General features: G+C 53.6%; 1 protein-coding gene across 1 annotated transcript in view; it reads right to left on the bottom strand.

Moving 5' to 3' along the window:
- ENTPD2 (ectonucleoside triphosphate diphosphohydrolase 2) overlaps window positions 1-26,101 on the bottom strand; it is a 48,267-nt gene extending 22,166 nt beyond the window's left edge. The window contains exons 1-2 of the mRNA XM_054007715.1: window positions 25,855-26,101; window positions 1,185-1,302 (exon numbers count right to left, since the gene is read on the bottom strand). Coding sequence (XP_053863690.1) covers window positions 1,185-1,302; window positions 25,855-25,965 — 229 coding nt within the window. The 5' untranslated portion in view covers window positions 25,966-26,101. The remainder of the gene's footprint in view (window positions 1-1,184; window positions 1,303-25,854) is intronic.
- Window positions 26,102-26,474: the final 373 nt, after the last annotated feature.

Raw genomic sequence — 26,474 nt, 5'->3', positions numbered from 1 at the left:
GGACAGAGGGTTGGGGTGCGGGAGAAGGTAGGGCCTCTGGGCTGAGGATGAAGGGTTTGGGGTACAGGAGGGGGCTCTGGGCTGGGGCCAAGGGGTTCAGAGTGTGGGAGGAGGCTACTGGCTGGGGCAGGGGGTTGGGGTGCGGGAGGCAGTGAGGGCTCCAGCTGGGGGGTGCGGGCTCTGGGGTGGGGTCAGGGGTACAGGGTGCAGGAGGGGGCTCAAGGCTGTGGGTGAGGCGTGGGAGGGGGTGTGTTCTTCTGGAGGGAGTTTGGGTGCGGGAGTGGGTTCCAAGCTAGTGCAAGTGGGTGGGGTGCAGGAGGGAGTTTGGGGTGCGGGCTCCGGGCAGCTCTGGCTGCTGTGGTTTGCAGGGGCTCCGGGAGGTGCTGACCTCAGGTGGTCCCTTAAATAGCAGCCACACCAGTGCTGCCCCCGCATTTCCTGGGGACAGAGGAAGTCTGCATGGCTCCTGGGAAGCGGTGGCATGTCCGGCTCCTAGGTGGAGGGGCGGCCAGGGGGGCTGTGTGTGCTGCCCCCGCCCACAGGTGCAGCCCCAATCACTGGCTCTCCAGCTCCCATTGGCCACGGCGTTCCTGGTCAATGGGCGCTGCAGAGCCGGCGCTCAGAGCGGCACCTGTGGGTGGGGGTAGTGCATGGAGCCTTCTTGGCCACCCCTCCACCTAGGAGCCGGACATGCCGGCCGCTTCCCGGGAGCCACACGGAGCCGGGTATGGAGCCTGCCTTAACCCCGCTGTGGCCAACCGGACTTTTAGTGGCCTGGTCAGGTGTGCTGAGAGCTGCCAGGGCCTCTTTTCAACCGGGCGTTCTGGTTGAAAACCAGACACCTGGCAACCCTACTAACCCTATGGTTGGGCAGGGAAGGCCCTGTGCATTGCAAGGCTTGTAAAAGTCACTGGCCTGATTCTTCTCTCACAATGGGGTAAAATTCGGAGTAACTGCACTGACATCAATGGAGTGACACTGATGTAAGCAAGACGAGAAGCAGGCCCAGCCCGGGCCCATCTGGATACAGACATTTCTGTAGATAGCGAATCATCCTGTGAATTAATCTTGATACCAAAATAGCCCTGCTCTGATTTAGTGTTTGTCTGAAGTCGCCAACAGTACCCAGACAGCACCCACTCCAGAGCCAGGTGACACAGCACAAGCCATTAATTCACTCCTACCTTGCACGTCGCACATGCTGTGCTGGCTGACAATCCCCGTGTCATTCTCTTTGTCCGCAGGCCACTTGTAGATGAACATGGCAGTGTGGGAGGAGCCGGCGTCCAGAACGATTCCATACTGCGGGACAGGGAGACAGAGGGAAAGGCTCAGGCCGGCACAGAGACAGGTGTGCAGCAGCAGCAAGTGAATTCTGCTACCGTCAAGTCCAACAAGATACTCCCAAAGGGCCAGAGGTGCAGCCATTTAGAGGGAAATTTGGAAGACTAGAAGCCCTGCTTTGCGTTTCCTGTGGGCCAGAAATTGCAGGGCCATTTCCCTTCCAAGAATCACTCCGGGTATGAAACGCAAAGAGCATCTTCCGGCAGAAAGACAAGCTGAGCCCAGTGGGGCCAGAGGCAGAAGAGCTCTGCACCCACCGTGCTCTGACATGGGCTCTTCTGACATCCTGGACGAGGGACCCTGCACATTGCCTAACCACAGCCGATTGGCTGGAGACTCGGCTTCAGGCAGCATGGTCCAAATGGAGCGTATGGGCCTGGAGTTCCGGACTCTGCCACTGACCGACCCTGGGGAGGTCGGGGCATAGAGCCAGGCAGTGCTTCGACTGGGAAGGTTCATTGACAGGGTGATGACGACACAGGAAGCTGCCAGAGCCGGGCCTACATTAGGGCTCCCAGTGGTGCTAACCCCGGTGCATCGGCAGCAGAGGGAGCACGGATGGGAAGTACGATTCCCTAGAATGAAGTCCCAGTGAGACCCCAGGGTAAGGGAAGAGGCAAGTATCTGGATTTTGATCATTGGTTTGGTCCCTCCTTGTCCCAGCTAGACAGTAGCCCCGTCCTTCCCTAACTCCTGTATAGTTCTCAGCATTAACCTTCTTTTTGAGTTTTTTCCCTTTACTTTTCTCTCCCTACCACTGAAGCAGACACCCCCTGTTTGACGTCCTTCCTAGCAGGGAATTACAGGGAAGTAGAACTCTGCCTGGTTAATCCCCTTGGTGTTACCATTCATTACTCATTACAAAGGGCTCCCTCCCTCCTCTAGGCCAGGCCCGCTGCTGGCTGCCTGTCTGCAAGGATCAAGAGAGACCTGGGTGGGGACTGCAGCTCTGGCTCCAAAGAAGGACAGAGAGTTCACTAATTAATTCTTTGCCCATGAATGGATTTGCCATTCTTCTTCTAGAAATAGATCCACCTCTCTCCTCTCAGACAGGATTTCCACAGCACCCAAGAAAGAAACAAGGCAGATTCAGCTTTCTATCGTTCCGGGGCAACCCCAGTGCACTGCTCTGCTCACCCACCTCCGCGGAATGGGGCCGAATTTCATCTCTGTCAAATGTATGCTTTGGGCTTTTCTTCCGGCTCGAGAATCCTGCCACCAAACCACCAGACCCTGGGTAAAACCAAACTGCTTTGGGTTTGTCTACACCGGAAAGTTGCACTGCTTGAATTGTGATTTTTAATGACTGCAGAAGGCTGTGTGGACACCCCGATTTTGGTTTAAACCAGGCTTCTTGTGGTTTAGGCCCAGTCGATTAGGAATTAGCTTTCGAGAGGGGAACCGTGTTTCATTTTCTGACCCTGATCAACCAAGTGACTTTATTCTGAGCATATTTACTGTTAAAATGCCAGGGGTGGAATTTACCCCATGCATCAGGCCAATAAGAGGCCTAAACATTGTTTAAGGCCATTGGTTTAAACATGGGTTTTGTCTACATGGGGACACCCAGAAAAATTAATCCAAATTAACTAAAGTGTGAATTTAAAGTGGATTGGTTAAACTGCATCAAGCCCCCATGTGGATGCTCTGATTCAGAATTAAAGTTGACAATTCAGTTTTTCTTAATTCACTTCCAAAGTTGAATTAAAGCCCCTTTAATTCTGAATCAGAGCGTCCACACAGGCACTTAATGCAGTTTAACCAATCCATTTTAAATTCACACTTTTAGTGAAGTTGGATTAATTTTTCTGAGTTGCCCATGTAGACAAGCCCTAAATTGGGTATTTGCCATCCTTTCTAGCAGGTAATTAAAGGCTTTAATGTTGGGAAGTGGCCTCAGGCTAGCCCTCTGCGCAGGGGTAAATTTCACCCTGTGTCCTATTTCCTCCTCTAGGTGGTGCTGAGCAGCAGAGACGGGGTCCTGGGCTGAGGAGGGGAATTCACACTGGGAGGGTGTTTGTCAGGGGAAAGACGGGCCCCACCTAGGTCTCTATGGGAGACGAGAATCTTTGCTCTGTTTCTCCGTTGATGTGTGCTCTCCGGCGCAGGCACAGTCCCCTGCACTGGGCACCCAGGCTCCAGCTATAGTTAGTTTCTCCAGCTTTATGTTCTCCCCCCATTCCCTGGCTGATTCTTCCCACCCCCCCCCTCCTCCTGCTGCAGTCTGAGCACGCTGCCCACCTATTACACCCATCACCAGGGCGTCTAGGCACCAAGACACACGCGAAGCCCCAGCTGCTCCTCCTTTGTCCAAGACACATGGACAAAGCAAGCAGCCGCGAGGGAGAGACACGGCCCTGTCAGTTCCTCTCCCTCTGGCCAGGGCAGGAGAGAGAAAAGACTAGTGGGGCAGCACTGAAGGGCCTGGGCCCGCGGAGCCGGGATTGCGTCTCCAGCTCAGATGCTAACGGCCTCCCCATGCTGAGTTTGTGGCAGGCTTTGACGCGCTTTCCTGGATGGGCCCGAGCTTGGCTTTTAGAAACAGCCGCGGTGCTGGGCCCTGTCTGTGCGGGTGGGGCCAGGAGAGATCCCAGGCCTGGAGGAGACAGACGCGGTGAATGACGGCAGCAAGAACTGAGCTGCAGGGACCTTTGGAGGAAAGGGGAGATGGGGAAGCAGCTTAATGACCTTTACATCCACCACTATCCTTGGGGGGAGGGGATGTGACCCTGATCTCCCCCCCCCATTCCATAGGGAAGTCCCACACCCACACCTGGGAACCCTCATGACCCCCCCCCCCCCACACACACACACAGATGGGTCCTCGCACAGGCTCTGCCAAGGGCATCCCTGCCTTTATCCCCACCCCCATGAGGCAGGTGTCCCCACAGGCCAGAGGGAACCCCGCTCCTGGGCAAGGCCCTAGACTAGAAAACACTGGCTAAGACAGAGAGGTGGCTGGGCTGGGCTGGGCCAGGCTGCACAGCACATGCTGGGAGGAACCATGGCCGAGCAACCTTCTGGCTAACGCAACATCCCCTATGCCAGGACGGGGCCCGAACTTATGCCAACACTCCCCCTTCCTCCATTCTCCTAGGGGAAGGGCCCCATTCTAGTACCCAGCTCTTGGACAGTGTTTTTCACCAGTAGATCTTAAAGCTCCTATACACAGGAGGGCAGTGTCATTATTCCCAGTTTACAGAGGGGAAACTGAGGCACGGGATAGGTGACATGACCTGCCCAATGTCATCCTGCTGGCCAATAAAAGAGCCAGGAACAGAACCCATGTCTGAAGTCCCAGGCTGGTGCTCCAACCATGAGGTAACACTAGCTCCCAGCTCTTTCCTAACCTCCCTTGTATAATACACCCTTGGCCAGAGCACGTAATCCCAGAGCCGATGGCTAGACATGAAGATGGCCTAACCCCCGGCCAGCGCAGGCTTGTTCCCTGGAACGTATTGCAGTGCTGGGCTCTGTAAAACATGCTGTGGGACTGCCATCACTTCCCCATCCGCCCCTGCTGACGGGAAAGGCTAGAGGTCTCCGCCTCCCGTGGATCACGCTAACCGAGTGGCCAGGGTTGGGGTCACCCAAGAAGCTGTTGTACAAGGTGCCAAAATATAAGGAGCCCAAAATCTGTTCCTTGCTGTCATGGACTCCTGGGTTCTATTCCCGGTACTGCCAGCCACTCGCTTTGCTGTGGCCCTGAGCCACCCTGTGCCCCACCTGCCCTGTCGGCACAATGGGAATGGCCCTCCTGAACTCCTTCCCAGGGGCTGTTTGCAAAGTGGCATGAGATAACACCATCCCCTTGCCCTTCAAAGCCTGACTTTACTCCGGGTTCATTTGCTCACATTGATTCCAGGTCAAGTCGGATCAGTTTATAAATTGCAAGGTGCGTGTTTTCTATCGAAACGCCTGCAAACTGCGCCCGCGCTGGAGACTCGGGCTGGGTTCTTCCGGGCTCGTGCACTAGCAGCGATAAAGATCTGCGTCCAGAGCCTCATTCTCCACAGCAAAAATACTATGGCTCGGCCCCACCGGGCGCTGGAGCCAGTGACTGCACAAGGCAGAGGGCAATGCAGAACCCAGGCCTCAGAACGTAGAGAAATTCTGCTGATGACGCACAAGCCAGGACAGACTCCAGCTCATGCTCCCCTCGTCGTGTTGGCTCCCCAGGCTGACAGAAGTAAACAGCAATCAGAGCTTGGCTCAGTCAGTAAAATCACCAGACAGGACATGCGTTTTGTTGCCCTTTTCTGTACCGTTTCCAATTCCAATATAGCTTTTTTTGAGATGGGGAGACCACATCTGGTACTCCCACATCTTGAATCCTGCGTGCAGATTTGGTCGTCCTGCCTCAAAAAAGATCTATTGGAATTGAAAAAGGTTCAGAAAAAGGCAACAAAAATGATTGGGGTATGGAATGGCTGCCATATGAAGAGAGATTAATAAGACTGGGACTTTTCAGCTTGGAAAAGAGACAATTAAGGGGGGATTTGATAGAGGTCTATAAAATCACGACTGGTGTGGAGAAAGTAATAAGGGAGTGTTATTTGCTCCCTTATTTACTTATTTACTTATAAGAACTAGGGGTCACCAAATGAAATGAATAGGCAGCAGGTTTAAAACGAACAAAAGGAAGTATTTCTTCACACCACGCACAGTCAACCTGTGGAACTCATTGCCAGAGGATGTTGTGAAGGCCAAGACTATAACAGGGTTCAAAAAAGAACTAGATAAGTTCATGGAGGATAGATCCATCAATGGCTATTAGCCAGGATGGACAGGAATGGTGTCCCTAGCCTCTGTTTGCCAGAAGCTGGCAAAGGGCAATAGGGGATGGATCATTTGATGATTCCCTGGCCCATTGCTTCACTGTGAGGCCATTCTTACCTCCACTGACACAGGAAGCTGAGCAGGAAGTCTCCCCCTTACGACATCAACTTGCACAGCTAAAGGGTTCATTTAACTAAGAGCTAGGCTGGGTGGTGAGGGGAGAGCATGGCAGGCCTGTATGGGTATGGGCTCCACGCAGAGTATGGGGAATGCCCTGCCTTGGATCAACCCCACTAGCCCTGCTCCCTTGGAACTATGGGAACCGTGTGTTACAAGTGCTGGGAACTCGGACTCCGAGGTTGCTGAATGACTGGAGTGAGCCATCTGTGATCACTTGATGGGCACTCTCGGTGTTTACATCTGGGCCACTCCAGACAATGAGGCAGTGTTCTGCATTGCCAAAATTACTCTCAGTTGAGAAACTGATTTCAAAATATAGATGTCAAAATCATCTGGTTCCTCCCACCCCCATAGGCCATTGGCTTCACAGGAGACCTGTTGTGAGTCTGTGATGCATGAGGCCCACATGCCCAGCAATGCCCCGGGACAGGACTTTTTCATGTAAGGAGCAGGGCTGGCCAGGTCTGCTTCACTGCTGTGTTGATGCAAGGACCACCTCAGGGTTGTCAGGTTTTTTTCCGTGTCTCCTATTTGTGTGACCACAAAGTGCCACCAGGTCACGGCGCGGCATTGGCCCGTCGCTGTGCAACACCACGACTGCACATAGGGAGGTTTTGTGCTCTTATCCCACCCTGGGATATTCTGAGGGCTGAAAGCGATTGTGGGCCTGGGACCTGCAAGCATCTCACAAGCACTAGGAGGTGCCACTGGGACAATCCAGGTGGACTCATGAAGAGTGTCAACCCCGCCTGTGACATAAACCATTTAAAACAAGGTAGTCCAGTGGAACTCCCAGCCACTGGACCATCTTGGATCTGGACTCACTACAAACGCTTCCCTGGGAGCAGCCGCTCAGCTGCTGGGCTACCACTTTTACAAGGCATATGGAGGGAGACATAAGGGCAGGGTGCTTCTGACCTGAGAGACTTCCCCTGTTGTTCCCTTAAGGCCTGGTACACCCTGTAGCAGACCCAAACCTGCATGGGGGTGAGGTACATTCACAAACGTACACTGGGTGCTCGTTCACTCCTTGGCTAAAAGGTGCTAAAGAAGGATACAACGTTATTGTGGCTTTAAGTAGCGATTCAGGAAGTTGTACGCATGCACACACACTAAGTAGGATGGGGGTGAGAGGATTAGTCAGCGGACTCCCAACTGCCCTTCTCCTAAATCAAAGATTCTGCAGTCATAACACAGATCATTGTTTAACGATGTGTGAGCTAGCAGAATCCAGCTCCCTGCTATGCTCCCCTCCGTGGGAAAACAGGAGCAAAATGCAGCGGAAACTTACTTTAGCCAGCAAAGTCCCCGGATCTAGCTCTGAATATACAGGGGGAGTAAGTCAATTGAGTGAATAGGAGCAATCTTTACCTAGAGCCAAATTCCATGGTCCTTAATCATGCAAATCTCTCCTTTAAATCTACAGAAGATTTGCTCCACTAAAGACTAGAGAATTTAGGCCAGAGTAGAACTGCCAGGTCAGGATGTCTGATTGGTGAGACCTCAACTACAGGGTGGCAGTCGCTGGTTTGATGCCTCACCAAAGCCACTGTGAGATTAGACAGTCTTTGCAGGTCTGTCCTAGACAGGTGCCAGTTTCCATTCAGATAAACGTGAGGCACTTCACAGAATAGGTTTCCTCGGTCCCAACGCCCTTTCCCACTAGTGCCCTGTTTGTATCTCTCCACCTGGGGCTTTGATGTTTTACAAGCAAACCTGAAATGGGGTTATTTTACAAGAACAATGCTCAGCGCTTCTGAGACAGCTACAGAGAAAACCGCAAACAGACAGGCGATGAGTCAGAAGGGCATGTGTAGAGATGGGGGTGGGACAGGCTAGAGAAGGCTGTCAATCAGGAGAGCTGGGTGAAATTTTTCAGCCAAAACCTTTTTTTCAGTGGGAAATGAAAAAAAAAAATGCAGTTTCCACTATATTGACACTCCCAAGAATTCGTGTCAGTTTCGCCAAATTCCTTCAGTAAAAAACACAACCCGAAAAAGACTGGAAAAAAATCGAAATGTTTCATTTTTACATGTTCAAAACATTTTGCTTTTTTTTTGATATTTCCTTCTGTTTTATTTTTAAAAATGTTTAAAATGCTCACACTCGCAATGAAACGTTCACACTGTGGGAGGGTGAAGAGCTTTGTTCAACAAGAACTAACTAACTAACTAACTAAATGTATATACATATCTCTACCTCGATAGAACGCTGTCCTCGGGAGCCAAAAAAAAATCGGACCGCATTATAGGTGAAACCGCGTTATATCGAACTTGCTTTGATCTGCCGGAGTGCGCAGCCCCGCCCCCCCGGAGCAATGCTTTACTGCGTAATATCAGAATTCGTGTTATATCGGGTCGCGTTATATCGGGGTAGAGGTCTATTAGCAATTTTTCAGAATTACCAGCAAACTGAAAACTCCAGTATTTACCTGGTTCTCTTGATTGCTTTTGTCATGCAACATACGAACCTGCACCAGCACTAGTGTCAGAGCACTCACGGGGCTGGCATGGGCCCGGCCACGCCATCAGGCAGAGCAGTGTGAGGGTGGCGGGGACCGGAGGGGAGAGAGAAGCAAAGCTGTGGGAAAAGCTGGTGAAGCAGCCAGAAGATGGGCCGTGGGGACGGGAAAGTCTGAGGAGCAGCACCTGGGGTGAAGAAAGAAGTGAGACAAAGGAGAGGGCAGCAGAGAATGCAGAGAGCGCGGGGAGTGGAGGTGGGAGAGAAATGAGGACCGGTTAGCGAGAGCCACAGCACAGGTCAGGAAAGATGTGTGTGAGTCCTCGGGGTGCAGTAGCCAGGGGTGCCCCGGGTCTGTGCTGGGATGCACTGACAAGTGTGCAGGGAAGCCAGCCAGCTCCTGCCTGCACTATCTCCACCCCCAGCCAGTGCAAGACCACCCCTTGCAGAACTCTGAGGACTAAGATAAAACCCACAGCGCAGGGATCAAAGAGCACGGCCGTCGGCCCAGCTGAGGTGAGTCAGAGCTGGGGTAAAGTACACCCTGTGTGAGCTACTCAAAGGGGCTTCACTGCCTTAGCCTCCCCTCCCAACCTGCCCCAGGACCGAGCCTCGACTGGAGACAGATGCACAAGAACGAACCACAATGCCAGCACAGCTGATATTAATAGATGAAATCCCAGCCTCTGCTTCCCTGGAGCTACAGAGCAGACGCATAGCCCAGTCCTGCCGTAAACAGTGCCCCTAGGATCTCTCCATTTCCCAGCCATTCCCTCTGTAGAGCTCACATCAGCCAGCAGCCCAGAACCTGCCTCTCCACTCATCGCACAGGGCAGGGGAGGAGAATGGTGCTTAGCGTGTGAAGATGTGGAAGGAGCGCTCCTCTCTCCCTTCAGCCGGCCACCCAGCCTTAAAACACAGATCAACGCCACCTGCCTAGGGTCTCCATCCTTAGGAACCGGCCTTCATGCTGGATAGAGGAGGATGGGTAGCGTGACCTGGTCGGTAGCTGACACATTGTGACACTTCACGGCAGGGACTCGTCACTGGCCTGTGGGCCGAAGCGTCTAGGTGAGCAGGGTGTGGGAAGTGCGGCAGGATGAAGGTAGCATGAGGGGGGAGGGGAAGGTATAGAAGGAGCAATGCAGAATATTATACATGGGCTAGGCACAGTAAGGCCACTTGTGAGATTATTTAAGCAACAATATGCTCAAGAATGTTTAAACCAGTCCCAGTCCCAGTCCCAGGGAGTTTATAATCCAGCAGACTCTAGCTCTACTGAAATGAATAGGCCGCAGGTTTAAAACAAACAAAAGGAAGTATTTCTTCACACAACGCACAGTCAACCTGTGGAACTCTTTGCCAGAGGATGTTGTGAAGGCCAAGACTATAACAGGGTTCAAAAAAGAACTAGATAAGTTCATGGAGGATAGGTCCATCCATGGCTATTAGCCAGGATGGGCAGGATGACGCCAGAAGCTGGAAATGGGCGACAGGGGATGGATCATTTGATGATTCCCTGTTCTGTTCATTCCCTCTGGGGCACCTGGCATTGGCCACTGTCGGAAGACAGGATACTGGGCTAGATGGACCTTTAGTCTGACCCAGTACGGCCATTATTATGTACTGAAAGTTTTCTGACCAGCTGTCACCAGCACCACACCTGGGTCTCTAATGGCCATGAGCCAGACCCTCAGCTGGTGCAGCTTGGCATGGAATGGCTCTGTCGGTGGAGCTATTCCAAGTTCTGCTAGCCAAGGCGCTGTCCCCATGTCTGCTTTGTAAAATACACCATGCAGAACATAGTTTGCATCCAGGCAAACAGGCAAGATCAAACTGGGATTATAATACAGCAGGAGAGGACATCAAGAGCAACATGGCGCCCACATAGCACATCTGCAATGGAGATGGGACAGTAGGACAGGACCGACGTAACCAGGAGCGTTCCCCTTAACTCTTGTGCCACTAGGATTCAGGCCGGTAATCACTGAATGTCAGGCAGTTACAGCCACGCTGCCTTCTGTGCAAGGCGAGCTGTGTTCCCCAACTGCCAGCTTGGCATACCAACAATGCCCGGCACCCGCCACTGGTCCCACTGCAAGGCCTGGGCCTTGATTGTCAGCTCCCTTGGTAGAGCGGGACCCAGCCACACCCTATAGCGCCACTCCTATCTATGACCCTCTGAGACAGCTGCATCCTCCGGGGTGCAGAGTTTTGGGTGATGCTCACGAGAATCAAAGGTGGGATGCTTTCAGGTGAAAGTGCCCAGCTGTAGAATGAGCTAAGCTGAGGCTTAAACCCACCTATTTGCTTCCAGCCATAACCCACCCCAGGGATGGAGACGGTAACCCTAACGGAGACGGGCATGTACTGAGGGGAATGGGCATAGTAAAGATAAACACACAGATCTGGAGGGCAGCTGCCAGGTTTGGGGTCCAGCTACAGAAAGAGCCCTCTGGAGAGGGAAACAAACCAAATAGGTACAGATCTCTGTCCCTGCTGACAAACTGTACCCAACTGGATTGATGAATAGGGCCCCTGCCGGGCAGTTAGAGGGGTGCAGTGGGTTAGTGCATTAGGCTTTCTGCTCTGGAGACGTGGTGAGGTCATGAGTGAGTCCTAGTTAGGATGCCCCATTCTAAGACACTAACTAATGGCCCAAGAGTCTCCTCTCAGAGGCCTAGAACCAGACTGTCAGGGTGTCACAGCAAGAGCGAGAGGCCAAGGCAGAGCCGTGGGGAGGGGTTTAATAATGAGGTCTGACTTGCCTGCATGCATTGCTGGAGTTCTTTATCGAGCTATGGGGCACTATGAACATTAACCTGCCCAGTGCCTCTCTGAAGCAGGCATGTGTTGTCCCCACATTCCAAGGGGGGAAACTGAGGCACGGAGAAGGGAAATGACTTGCGAGTTTTGGCAGAGCCAGGTCTAGACCCCAGGTTTCCTGACGCTCCATCCCGTGCACAGGGCTCCCTCCCATTCACTCGGGATTGATTCTTTGCGGGAGCTGGGGTGGTGGCAAGAAACATAATGACAAGGCTGAAGGAGGAAGACATCCAGGCTGGGATTCCTGCTTCCCAATGTCCTGCCAGCAGCACGTCCCAGTCATAGGTAACGGAGCCTGCAGGGCAGATTCACACACAAACCCAACAAGGCTGGGCCTAATACGGAGGACTCTAGAGGACTCCTAGACCAGGCATCCTTCAGCCCAATTCCTGGGTCTCAGAAGGACCACAAGGAAATCTGTCCTGAGAGTGAAGGTCGGGATCCCAGCCAGGAGACGGCTTTGCGGAATTACGCTGCACGCTCTGAAGCGTGTCACCGATGAGCAAACAATCGGAGGTTACTCGACTTCTTGCAGAGAGAGAGGAAATGAAATCAACTGACAGATCCAGCAGAGCTAAATTTAACCTTCGTCAAAACCAGGGCCAGCGTCTTGGTTTTCCACTCAGCAACTTCCATATTGGGGCATTCAAAGGTGCTTCCGGTAGCTGGGGTTCTGTTAACTCTTTGCTGGCCTATGCTGAGTCATTCCTCTCCCACGAAGTGGCTGGGTTTACAAGAACCCAGCATCACCAAGGACACCTTTGCCTGGGGAGAGACAGTTAATAAAGGACAGATACCCACTGGGGGCTCTGAGCTCACCAAACTCAACTTGTGACCTAAGCGGGATTTGAACCTGTCACCTTGGCACTCAAGAGGAGCACACTAGTCACATTCGTCTACTTCCACCCCCAGTGAGGCCAACTGCGGATCTTGTAGGATGGAGCCTTCGCTTTTGAGCCACTGGGTACAGCAGGAAAGAGCTTTATGGAGCCCCATTTGCCAGTGCTCGGTGATGGCCTTTCCCATCAGACGTTGGCAGAACAGGCACCAACAACGTCTGCTGCCCCCGGGCCAGCCCCCCAGCCTCTCACAGTTGCACAGACGTGTTTTAAGTTGGAGTTCTGCTCCCCCAATTGTGTACATGTCGGGGGCACACAGACCATCTAATGGCTGCCCCCATCTCCGCCTGCCCTGGAGATCAGAGCAGATTAAGTGCCTAGATACCCAGTGTGGGTCACTTAGAGAGAAATCAGGCACCTGTCTCTCAGCCCGTGCAGACCCAAATGTGGGGTGCAGCGTGTGACCCCAAATGAGGGATGCACAAACATTATTTGGGCAGAAAACTTAAAAATGCCGCGGGATTCCTTCCGGCGGGTAACCAGTCCTCTGTGACCTCCCTGGCAGGACTAAAGTCAAGCAAACTGGCATTGAGAGCCAGACTTTTAAACAGGAATGGTAATTAACCATGCAACATGGGACATTCTCCTTGAAATGAAGCCTGACCGTCTAGCTCAGAGTTACACTGCAGTTCGGGTCAATGCGGGTGTCACGGGGCGACAGTCTGGGCCCTGGAGGTTTCGTACGGGTCCCGTCTGGCCTTACGAATGATGAATTCTTCACTTCTGACGTGAACAATGGTCAATAACTGATGAGAAGGGGCACCAAACTGATGCAGGACACTGGGAATTTGGGGATTAAACGTGGGTGATGTCCCTAGACAAGAGGGACATTTGAGCGACAGGCTTGCATCCCTGACCCCACGTATCCACACTCCCGAGCTGACCCCCACCAGGCTATGGGGGGCTGCCATGGGTGGCAGGTTGACACTTGAGGTTCTTCAGAACGGAGCTGTCTAAGCACTTATACTGTGATCACCACCAGAGCACCTCAGCACCGAATAAAACCATCACCACCAGCCAGCGGTGCTGGAACAATTTGTACAGTGGGGGAGCTGAGAGCCATCGAACCAAACTGTAAACCCTGCGTATGATGGAAACTAATTCAAGCCAGGGGGTGTGGCAGCCCCCCTAGTTCCAGCACCTATACCACCGCCACTGAGAGGCTCACACGTAATCTAGTTTCCTCTCTCCACCCTGAAGTCTGTCCCCTCCACCTTCACCGTCCTCCCCGTCAGCAGGGTCTTTGTTGGAGCTCAGCTGAAGACAGGAGATTTCCACTTTCCTCTGGAAGGGGCAAAAGCTCTGATCAGTTTCAGCTCCAACAGAAGGGAGCTCTGAGGAAGCTCTGGTCAGATCCCCACCCCTCACCAGGCCTTTGTGTCACTCCGGGGCACGGCGACAATGGGAGGCCTTCCAGTTTGATGTTTAGTGTTTCAGACACTAAGACCCAGGGCATTGTTTAACTCTGGACAAGCTCCACGTCTCGCTCCAGGCCCAAGGTTGGACGCGGGCCCATACCACACAGCAAACTCACAGCCGAGGGGCATGGAGAATGAACTCTCCTGCCACGGCGCTGTTGGGGCAACCTGGCATGGAGGAGACATGCATGGCTGCTGTCCACACTTCACCTGCTCTGCACCTCCTGGGGTGCTGCGCCTTTCCCAGGGCTAAGTCCACACGTACACAAGCTCTTCTACCAGTTTGCCCTGAATGCTCCGTCAGCTGGCGGGAGAGTGTTATGCCTCCAGTGGAAATACGAAGACAGAATTCAAATCAGGTTAAGCCCTGACCTAGTTTTTCTTTAATAAGCCACTTTCTGCTGCAACATTGTCCCTTTGATTCCCTGTGTGTGTGTGTGTGTGTGTGTGTGTGTCAGCGGGCCCAGCTCTGAGGCCAGTTCACAAACACATCAGCTCAAAGATTTCCCTCCCCCACCTTCCTCTCTTGCACCACGGTTTAACCATGCCGACGCTGATGCTGAGGTCCCATAGAAGAGGACCACGATGCACCCACACACCTTTCCAGGGTAGCTTGCTTGGAGTTGGGGGCTGGGTACTTTTCAATAGCCTAGCAACGCTCGTGACTTCCCGACCACATTGGGGTGAGACCATCGTAGGGGGCCCAGCCCACCAAGATCTCAGTGCGGGTGGTGCAGACACCTGGGGTGGCTGTTGTGCGTACACAGGGCCTTAATGTGCTGACGCTCTGCTTCCAGCGATGCTGCGCCGAGTCCCCAGTAGGGCATTGAGCAGGAGATGGCAGCACAAGGCCAACAGGAGGGGATGGGTGGAGAGTCGCTCTCAGGATGTGTCTGCAGGGGGCCAAGGAGCCAGCGACAACAAAGGCCAGCCAGGGTACTGTTCTACCAGGGCTTGAACTGTCCATGCCTGCATTCGAGGTCACTCGCAAAGGGGAAATGGGGTGAGGAAGAGCGGGAGTCAGGGTGAAACGTGAGCGGGGGGAGAACTCTGGGCATGGGGCCGGGTCAGCCCCTGACACAATCCCTGAGCTCTGCCCAACTCGCACCCGGATGACAATGGCCCCTGTAGGCCTCACACCACTGGGGAATAGGTGGGGCAGGGGAATGCCTTGGCCATGCCCTCTCCTGCCCCCTGCACCAGGGGGACTCCAAGAGCAGTGGGCTCAGTCCCGACTAGGTTGCCAACTGTCTAACCACACAAACCCAAACACCATTTATCACTTAGGAGCCCTCGTCACAGCCCAGGACCCCACAGTGCTCCCAATATATATTGGGAGTCCATCGCTGACGATAGTGTCGCAATTCTCATTTACGGCTACGTATAGGACTCCACAGTCCGCACCCTGAAGCACAGGGTCGGCCGCACCGAGGGCATGGGAAGTTTGTATCTATCATGTTTGATGATGCAGCTCTGTGGCGCCTTTCACGGGCAGCCTGGACACGATTTCATCGATCCCCTCAAACTTGTCACACGCTGATCTCGTCAGACAGCCAGCGAGTCCTGTTCTGAGCCATTTGTTCTGGTTCTTTAGGATTGACGCCAGCCCTCTGGAGACTCCTCTTCAGATGATCTTCAAAGTGCTTTCACAGATGACCCTTCTTTCCTTTGCCCTGACTCAGCTCCCCATACAAGATCTGTTTTGGGAGACGGCGTCTTCCATTCTGAGGACATGCCTGGTCCACCTAAGTTGTGCTCTCAGTAACATTTCCTCAATGTTGGTTGTGTTTGCTCTCTCAAGGACCTTAATATCGGTCACTCTGTCCTGCCAGCGAATGCTCATTATTGAGGGGAGGGAGTGCAGGTGAAATTGCTCACTCTGTTTAATGTGACGTCAATAAAGAGTCCACATCTCAGATCCATACAGGAGAGATGTTAGAACCACTGCACTGTAGATCTTCAGTTTGGTGGAGAGAGAGATGTTGTGTTGGTTAAGAACTTTTGTTTGAAGTTGGCCAAGGACCTGGCTGTCTTTACGAATTCTGGAGATTTCCTGATCAAGGGAACCATCACTTGAGATGGTGGTGGCCAAATACTTGAATGATACACATTTTTCAGCTGTGTGCCTTGGATGAAGATGACTGGCACTGTGGCATTGGAATGAGGTGCTGGTTGGAACAAGACCTCGGTCTTCCCACGGCCGATGGTGAAGTCAAAGAGCTGGGAGGCTTCAGAAAATCTATCAGCGATGACCTGAAGGTCGTCTTGTCTATGGGTCATCACGGCACAGTCATCTGCAAAAAGTGCCTCAACAAGAAGCCTCTCCAATGTCTTGGTCTGAGCACTGGGTCTTTGAAGATCAAAGAGGGAGCAAGGCAGTCCCTGCTCCAAAGAGCTGACAGTCATTCCAATGCAGATTCCTGCTTTGCCCTGCCCTGCCAGTCTTATTAAGGACTCACTTGAGCCAAACACTGGTTCTTTTTCATTGAAATTCACCAGATGTTTTTTGTGAAGGACTCTGCTTTTGGGGCTCACTCCCCCTTTGGTCTGCCAGGACCTGGGGCTGTTAACCGCCCAGGGACCCATCTGTTCTCATGGAGATGTGAGGACCAGGAAGATTGATGGGGTGGGGATATGGTAGGTATGTGGATAGGCTATTGTGACTGATGGGTTCTGGCTGTGGGAGGGATCAGTTCTATTGTTCAAGGGAAGTTCCGTAATGGCCAGGTGTTTAGAGGAGCACAAAGCCCCCCCACACTGCTGAGATCAGATTTCCAAAAGAGCTCAGAGTGCTTGGTGCAGGTTGGGTGCTGCTGAGCCCTGGGAAATCCCTCCCTAAGGCTGTGTCTACACTTGCAGAGTTTTTGGGCTGTCTGTTTCACCAGTGATAGTGAACCGGTGAAAAAAAAGCACTGGTTTGTGTTCTCACTTACTTCCACAGGCATCAGAGACTGTTCAAGTGTGCAGCACTTCCATCCCCGATGAGAGCAGCGCACGGAGGCAGTTATCCCACAGTGCAGCTCTCTCCATTTTGACGATAGGTCTTGTGGGAAGGGGGAGGGGGGGTGATCGCGGGGCATCCTGGGTCCCTGCACAGCCTCCTCTCCCCAAACACTGATCAGCTCCCGCAGCTCAGCATTGCTCCAAGCAGGGGATCGTTTGCTCCCTGGAGCAGGTATTGTCACCTGGCCAGATAAGTGAGCACTTGCCAAGAAAACAGGAAGGGGAGTTTCAAAGTTCCTGGGGCTTTGCAGGGGAGGGGTGGGCGCCTGTTTACCTGGCTGCTGGCCAGAGTGGTCACTGTGGGATATCCTGCGGAGGCTAAACACGCTGTAAACAGGAAGAAGGTGTCTTCACTTGCACATCACTGCAAAAGCATCACCGGTAAGAGCTGTACGTCTCTCGGGGGAGTGGTTTTCTGAGTTTCACCGCAAAAAGTCATTGGCAAGTGTCGACGCTTCCACGGTTTTTGCGCAAAAAAGGGACTTTTTCCGCTTGAAATGGCAAGTGTAGGCATGCCCTAAGTCCGTCCTGGCTTTTTCATTTTGCGTGAGCTACTGTTCCTTTGAATTAGCATAAAGCAACTGGATCTGGGATGATTGCTTACCACTGCCATTAATTAGGAATGTCTAATTACAGCACGCCTTCAAAAGAGTGCAGAAAGTTTAACTTGCCATTTGCAACAGTGCAGGATTAAGAGTGAGCCTTGTGGAAAAGAAACTCTATTCGAACGCCTACGTGGCTACTGAGGGTGCGTCTACACTGCAATTAGACAGCCGCGGCTGGCCTGTGCCCGCTGCCTGGGGCTAAGAAGGTATTTAATTGCAGCCTAGACGTTTGAGTCCAGGAACCAGCCTGAGCCTGAACTTCTACACTGCAATTAAACAGCCCCTTAGCCTGAGTCAGCCGGCACGGGCCAGCTGCAGGCTTTTAATTGCAAGTGTAGACATACCCTGATTCTCAGCATGGCTCCCTTGTGTTATTCCACCAGATGTTTCTGTGGTTGCCCCCAAAAGTATGGAAAATTATAACTGGAACTTACTGGCCATCCCGATCTCCGGGATTGTATGTTATAGCCCTGCCTGCCTCCTTTCCTCTGATTGTGTCTTCTTAGATTGTAAAGTGTTTGGGGCAGGAGCCTTGTGTATGTACAGCACCTAGCACAATGGCACCCTGATTCTGATCAGCATCTGTGGCATTACCATAACAACAATAGCTTTCCATGATGTCAAAGAGCAGAGATCTGTCTAGCCACTGAACACCAGCCTCAGTTGTTCTTTAGCAATGACAGGATGGGACACTCCTTTTCTGACTCTTCCCTTAATTTATTGCTGCCTTACTCTGCACACGCACACACCCAGCACAGGTGCAGGGGTAGCATCTGCTACTCGGACTGTCAAGCAACCCTGTGCTGCAAATGCATCACTGACAATCTCTCACACACGCCTTTCACTTTGTATCAAGGTTTCCTGACTGCAAGGCAAGTCATAAAAGGCAAGGAGATAAGCAGCTCCCCCATTTGATACCCAATCTATGCTCCAATCGTCAGTTCCCCTTTCACAACCTCAGCTATCTCCCTCCTGCCATTTGCAGCCCACATACCTCCACCCCCACCCTAAGCAACCCACAGTCCGGCCTCTGCCCTGCTGCCAGCCCCTTGTAAATGACAATGTTACAATGCCCTCCATCGACAACACTCTGTCAGATGAAGGTGCTACATAAGGACAATCTCAAAGCACTCTCACAGAGCACCAGTACCTCCACTACACAGTGGGAAATTGAGGTACAGAGTGGGGCAGTGTCTTTATTCAAAGCCACATGCTGGCAGCATAGGGGCGTCCTGCCTCCCAGTGCTGTATTCTAACCACTAGACCACACTCCCACCCACAAATGTAAGCTGTAGACTGAGGGTATGGCTGTGTCTACACTTAAAACACTATGATGGCACAGGAGGGGTTCTGCCGTCAGCACAGGAATCCACCTCCCGGAGGGGCAGTAGCTAGCTCGATAGGAGAATTCTCCCGTCGACCAAGCGCTGTGTACATGGGGAGTTCGGTCAGTTGAACTGCATCGCTCAGGGGTGTGAAAAATGCACCTCTCGGAGCGACGTAGCTGTGCCAATGTAGGATCCCAGTATAGACCAGCCCTGGGGCTGTGCACACACAGCACTGGAATACTCAACCACAGCAAGGTTTCTGCATGACACACGGGACATTTCAGAGCTTCTCCTGTGTCACTTAGCAGCCTCCTGGACTAGCCCAGCTCAGCTGTCCCAGTGGAGACATCAGCCTTCGCCAACTGGCTGCCAGCTTCCCTTCCCCTCCCCAAAGGGCAGGTAGAAGGCACCAGGCAGCAGCTGGAGGGTGCAGACAGGAACAGATTTCCTTGGAGGAAGGGGCCCAACCCTTGCTTCTCCCCATCACTGACCCAGTGCCGCATTTGGGCACAGCTCTCCTTAGCACCATGCCAGCGCGTCACGGAGCAGCAGTGAGGAAAGCCCGGAGAGAGGCAGGGCCTGTTGTTGCAGCTTCTCTCACTAACCGCACTGGAGAGGTGGCAGATGCTGCGCTAACACGGGCACGGAAGGAACCACAATTTCTGCGGGCAGGACCCAAGCACTGCTCCTGGGAAAGGGCAGCAGGGGTTCAGAGCGCTGAGGTTTGGGGAGCACGGCCGATTCCCACTGCAGCATGGTGATGGGGGAGGCTGAGGGACACAGCCCCCGAGGCGTGGTCAAGGAGCTGAAGAAGCTAGTGGACGCACTGCAGCCTCTGAAGCAGCCGGTAACATGCAGGGTGAACTCTCAAGGCAAAGGGAAAACGCTGCTTGACACAGAGGCCAGGAAAGTGAGGCTAACGTCCCCGCGGATGGCTTGATATTGTCACTGCAGACACAGGACCCAGAGAACAGCACGTTTCCCAGCGCCAGCCAGGCCCGGCTGCTCGAAAAGGAACAGATGTGGAGGATTTCAACAGGTTAGGCTGAGTTTCCCGGCATTCTCGCTATCTCTTAGTGCTTCCCTGGCCAGCAGCCAGAGCATTGGCTGAGCAAGGTAAGCTGAACATTGGCACTGCCTGCCGGATTGCCGCAAAGTTCAGCTCTGGGCTCCCTGCCACATGCAGCTCTCTTCCCCACCCCACCCCCCAACGTTGCCCAAAGTGGAGTTGGGATGATGAGACATATGGTCCCTCGTGCCAAATGCTGGGCCCAATCCTGCGCCTTCGCCTCCCAGGGGCGCAGGATCTAGCCAGGCAGCGAGAGCAAGGGCAGAGCCGTTTCCCCAGGCTGATTCTCTCTCGGGCTCTTCCACTTCTCGGCATAACTCAGCCTTCGCACAGGGAGCCACCCTCCCATCCCAGAGCGTGGCTCCCACGCCTCCTCACCTCCACTGATGGAGACCCTGCCTCTTGGCCAGAAAGAGCCGCCCCCGCACCCTGCTAGAGTCCCCTCTGGAAATCCATGCATGCTCCTCCCTGCTCCTTGATCACGGGGTCACTCGAAGAGCGAAGAGAGAACTAGCTGGACTGGTTTTGTATAAGGCTGCTTGGAGAGACCTACAGAATTCTAGTGGAGAAAAAATTTAAAAAGGAGATGGCCTGGGGCAATTAGACCTCAGTTCTTCTAGGAAACGGGCAGCCACCACCCACCCAAGAGAATCCAGGGTGCTCAGCACCTCATCGGATCAGGCCCTTGGATAGGGAAATAAACCCACTTTGGGGTATTTTTAGGGTTACTATTTGTAGCAGCTGAATTGCAAGCAAAATTTCAGGCTGGAAGGCAACAGAGCTGGACGTTTATGTAATTCCCATTGGACCTGCACTTTAATCCCATAACTGCTGAGAACTCTCCCAATCTGCTGGTAAATTCAACTGGGCCGACACTAACAAGGGCCCAGCAGTAACGGGCAAAGGCAGCGACACACAGAACGTCCGGCCTGGAGACTGGAGCCAGGCTGATGGCTCAGGTTCGCCATTTGCCAACTGCTCCTGCCCGGCAGCTTTAAAGGTTTCAAAAGCCGCCTTGAGGGGGCAGGCTAGAGAGGAGAATCTGCTGGGAAATCACAGTATGCTAGTGTGAGTCAGGCAGTCTCTGGCAGAGAGCCCTGGCCCTGCAGCCACGGAGCTGAGTTGGGGCAGGATTGGCGCTGGTGCGATCCCAGCGAGGATGCTCTTTATCCAGAGGACGGTGCAATGGACTCACTGCACCCGTCCTGCCCAGGGAGGCAACCGCCAGGTTTTGCAATACGGTTCTCACAGCAAATTATCCCTCTCTGCACCGGTCAGGGAAACTGCTTGATGCCAACTGGCAACAGAGCCCGGGCCTGATGCAGCACTCCTGGCTGAATTCAGCAGGGCAGAGCCCCAGTTTAGAAGGTAGGTTCAGACCCATGCGTGTGGCCTCGTGGAGAAAAGCCTCGACTCACAGTAGCCTCCCCTGCGATAAAAACCCAGTCTCAGCGCCCGGTCAGCCACTCAGGCCTGGGCTGGAGTCTGGGCTCCTTGATGTGGGGGGAATCTCAGATCCCAGGCACCAGCCCAAGCCTGAACATCTACAGCTGCGAGCCCCGGTCAGCTGACCTGGGCCAGCCCTGGCTGCAGTGGGTCTTCTATTGCAGTGTAAACGTACCCTTAAGGACTCCACTCTGGTGTCACTCATGCACATGAAACTCCCCTCACAGTCAATGGGAGCTACACCTGAGTAAAGGAGGGTGCAGCTGAGCCTTACTTAGTTAATGCAGCCTGCTACTGTGGCCTCCGGGAGGCAGGGCTCATGCCTTGTAAAACTGGGCGAGCACGTCAGCAGGAATATCCCAGGAGTTACCACCCACTTTAACAGGCTGGATAATTGCAGGGCTCCAGTTCCCGTATTTACCGTCTTTCCTCTTTGCAGTAGGCCGGCAAGGAGCACTAAGAAACATTTCTTATAGGAACATAATTTTGTTCCATGCGCCTCTGTGTCCACCTGCTGAAGAGAGCCTCCGGCTGGGGGTAGGGGGAGTGGGCAGGTTCTCTTCCAACGTTTCTTCTCCTCTCTAGGGCAGGGAGAACGGGACCATGCTTGTTCACTCCCCTTCCCCCCACCTTTCCTAGGAAGGGGAGATTACTGGAAGCGAAGGACAGACCTGGCGGTCAGCATTTGCTGAATGTCACACTTTAAGGCTTCCCTGAGGTGGTGCAAGCCAGGTCAGCAGGGCCCAATTCCCCCCTCGGACCTATCTAACTTCAGTCCTTTCCAACTTACACGGGGGTAAGTGAGATCAGAATCAGGCCCGTTGACTTTGTTAAAGCTCCCAGAATATCCCATACACAGTTTTTATTGCCCAGCTGATTAGCCCTCACAGAAGACTTGGGGAAGGTTTTATCTAGCAGTGAGTCTGATTCAGGGAGTTTCTTCATTTCTTTTCCATCTCTCTAGCCGTGTGTACTTACCTACTACCCTCCTGAGGGCAGGGCTCTCCAGCCATGGCATCACTCAGCGCTTCTTGTGGGAAAGTAGCAAACACCAGGGGCCCGATCCTGCATTATCTGTGCACTCTGAACTGCTGCCAACTTCACTGAGAGCCGAGTGTGCAAGAAAGGCAGGGTCAGGCCCCAAGTAACTGGGGCACTGGGAGGGGAATCGTAATCACGACTGCCTTGGGGAAGAGGTGGGAGAAAGCGGGGGGTTAAAACCAGCCAATGAATAGTTACGCTCTCTCTGTAACACGCTCCCGTTAGGATACCAGACGGAGACATGGAGATGCCCTGCTCTGCGGCACTCTCTGTGGGGATGTCCACACTGCAGCTGGAGGTGGGATTTCCAGCTCAGGTAGACGTACGCGCACTAGCGTGCTAAAAATAGCAGCGCATCTGTGATACCGCGAGCTGCGGGCTGGGCGGCCGCCCTGATCACACAGTGAGGGTCTTGGCTGGGAGTGCACTTGGGGTAGCTAGCCTCTCCTGCTGCCGTGACCGCACTGCTCTGATCGGGTCTACCTGAGCTGGGAATCACATCTCCAGCTGCAGTGTAGACAGAACCTGGCAAAAGTCACGTAGTCGCTCTGGGCCTCAGGTGCCCACCAGTAAAATGGGGGTAAGAGCACTACCCAGCCATCCCAGGCTGCTCTGAGCATGAAAGCACTGAAGAGCGAGAGCTGCTCAGATAAGTCAGGTAAGTACCTTGGCTAGACAGCTAGACACACACTAAGTGCTGGGCACAGTATAAAACCCCAGGCAGATTAGATTTGACGGGTGCCAAGTGGCATGTCTGAGTGATGAGGGGCATCTGCACGAAGGGCGCTGCAGAAGGGCTCTGGTTTCCCAGGTGGGCGCCCCATTGCTCTCCGAAAGCGCTGGAGATCCCGCACTGCCCTCTGGAAGAAGCTCCATTTCCCCACAGACCAGGCCCAGCGAGCGCAGCACCGTGCCATCTCCCCTGCCAACGTGCATCAACCCCGACCTGGGAGGGCCAACGCTAGGGCAGGAGAGAGGATGGCTCGTGCTGATTCAAGAAATGGCTGCTCCCCAGGGCCAGTTGCAATGGGGGTGTTTGGGACATGGAGACGTGCTCTGAGAAACTGGACTGGGGCCATCAACTCACTTCACCCAGGGGCCTTCAAACCACTGTGGGATCCTTAAGTGTCCAGCAGCCACGCCTAGATTTCAGCCAGGGACCTAGGCCCCAGCCATGCTCCAGCCATAAGCAAGCGGGGGATCCAGTTATAGATCACTTCGAAGCCGTAGCAAAGAGGGGATGTTCCAGCGAGGCCCCATCTACACTACGGCTTTGAACAGTGTTGTAGCTGTTCCCTGACTCAACTCTGGTTGTGGAGTAACGTTTTCAGAAGTACCCAAGTGACTTAGGAGCCATTTTCAAAACTAATTTTGGGCCAGATTTTCAAAGCTATTTAGGCACCTCACGGCACCGAGAGGTGCTTCTGCAACTCCCACTAGGCACCTATCTGCATCTTTAGGCTCCTGAATTGCTTTGAAAATCTGACCCTTAAGAGTTGACATCTCCCTGAAAGTCAGTGGGAGTTCAGTGTCTGTCTAAGTATCTTTGAGGATAGGACTCTAAGTGCCTAGGTCACTTTTACCAATGAGACCCAGGAGCCTAAGGACTTAGGCTACATCTCTGCTATGAGCTGGGGTGCGATCCCCTGCTCGTGTGCACATGCCCGTGCTAGTGTGCGGAGAGCTAGCGGGAGTATAACTAGCATGGGAGCACACTAGCGGCAGCAGAGGCATGGCTTAGCCGTGCCCGGTACAAACCTGCCTCAAACCGGGGGGCATGCACTGTGCCAGCAACAGCAGCTACCCTGCTTCTACTCAAGCTCGTGTACACCAGCAGGGAATCAACCCCCAGCTCACAGCCTAGACAGAGCTTGTACAGTCTTGTGGATGAAGGTGAAATGCTCTGTATCCCAGTAACATAGCCCCAGAAACCAAACACCCCTACACCTTCATCCTTTGGGCAGAGCACCCTGCCTGCTAGGCACAACTGGAGGGGAAAAAGAAAGGGGGGCCTGCAGGTATCATAACGCAACAGAGGAACAAAGAGAGTTTATCATCTGTGCCTCCTACTGCCAGTGGATCCTGAATGCGCTTGTTCCATCCAGGGACAGCACAAAGCCTTGACTCTCCGTTTTGTTTTTCTAAAGCCCTGCTTTAATCATCCTGCCCCAAGGAAAGTGGAGCCCTTCGGAGAACAAGCATGACCCGGCATAGACCGGATCCTGCATTCCCTTGGCACTCTAATTCCCTTTGGCTTTGGGAGGTGCACAAGGAAAGTAGGAGCAGGTCTGAGAAGCAAATACGTGTCCCCCCAGTGACACCAAAACCACAGCAGTGCTCACCCGGAAACTCAAAAGCCACTAACAGTGGGGAAACCTCGGGAAAAGTTCCGCAAAGCCCCAGCTACAAAATAAAATATTGATCACTATTAAATCAGTTTGTTAAAGAGCAACGGTCCAGTGAGGAATCAACTGCAGGAAACACAAGTCATTCAAAACTACATCAAGTACAGTGAATATGGGCCAGGCGTAAATCAGAATCTCTTCATTTACACCAGCTGAGAATCTGGCCCATTATGTTTGCACATGTCTGATGGGAGGCTGGAGTGGTAAACACAACCACAATGTTGTCAAAGGGGTAATAATTACTAGGAAATTACTAGTCCTAAAATACAGGGCTGGCAATGTGCTACCCTTGCCTCTATGGAACGACTGATCTTAGTGATCTCTAACAAACCTTCAGAAAAGGCAACGTATCTGTGAAATCAGTCTTGGGCGGGTCACAAGTTTTCCAAGAAACCTGCTTTTTGATGGAAAATTGGGGTTTCGACTAATAAACGTTTTCCACAAAAAGGATCTGCTTTCTGTGGAAAATTTAGATTTTTCATTGAAAAACTCAAATACCCCCAAACTCAAAAGATTTTGGCCAAAAAAAAAAACAGATGATTTGGGGTGTGGATCAAATTTGGGGAGGGGTGTCAGCTGAAAATGTGCAGGTTTTGAATTTTTGCAGGGGAAAAAAAATCAAATGTTTCTGCAAGAAAAAAAAACCCAGCCCGTTTTTCTTTCAGACGGGGCTGGCTCTGCCCCGGGACGTCCACAGTTCGCACTGACTTCAGCACAAGAGTGGGCGCCCAACTCGGGAGAAATCAAACTCCTAGAGCGGGGAACTGCGTCTAAACCCGCTGCGGGTTTCTAGTCGTGTATTTTTTGAATGGGAAAATAAAACCATTCGCACGGAAGGGGGCTCGCAGCGACCGCCCAGCTCCGCGTTACGCGGGGGCTCGCTGTCTGCCAGGGAGTTCACTTGGCTGGGGGAACAGGGCGGCTCCTCTGCACCGGGCATCCCTGAGCCAGCAGGTCTGGAGCTGCGGGCGCCCCCGGCTCTGCCCCGGCTCCCGGCTCCCGGGGCGCCCCGTGTTCTCCGCACTCTGGGTGGCCGGTGGCCCCCGCTCACCTTGAAGCCCGGCGGCTCCCGCAGGTCCTTGGTTTTCAGGCACAGCAGCAGGACGCCCACGATGCCGAGGAAGCAAATCAACAGCAGCACCGCGATCACCTTCCTGGCCATGGTGCTCGGTCCCCGCAGGACTGGAGCCCGCCGGCCTGGGGCTGGAGCTGGGGCCGCGGCATTAGCAGGCGGGGCTTCCCTCCTCCTTCCTGGCGCGCTGCCCGGGGGCTGAGACGGGCCACGAGCCCGGACGCTGCGGGAGGGGGCGCAGGTGATCGGCCCACGGCTCCTCCTCCGGCTGAGACGGGGCGGCTGCGCCGGGCTGTGCGCGCTGCGCCCCGGGGCTGGGGCCTGGCCAGGTGGCGCCCGGGCGCTCCCCGTGATCTCCCCGCGTCCCGCTGGGCTTTGCAGGCAGTGGTGGCGCTGCGCTTGGCCCCGGGGCAGCCGGGCTTGGCCTGCAGCTGCTCGCCCCAGTCACAGGCCCCCTGGCTGTGCCTTCGCTGCTACTGGAACCTGCCTTAAGACCAACACCCCTTTGGGGGGAGCCCCCAGCCTAGGTGGAGTGATGTGGGGCAGGGGGCTTGTCAGTGCACACAGGTGGCTGTGTAGACAGCGCTTTGAGCTCGGTT

Source organism: Malaclemys terrapin, chromosome 17, assembly GCF_027887155.1.
Source record: "Malaclemys terrapin pileata isolate rMalTer1 chromosome 17, rMalTer1.hap1, whole genome shotgun sequence".
In the NCBI taxonomy this organism is placed as follows: domain Eukaryota; kingdom Metazoa; phylum Chordata; order Testudines; family Emydidae; genus Malaclemys; species Malaclemys terrapin.
Note: the sequence above shows the minus strand (reverse complement) of the source record. Positions and strands in the feature narration are given on the sequence as shown.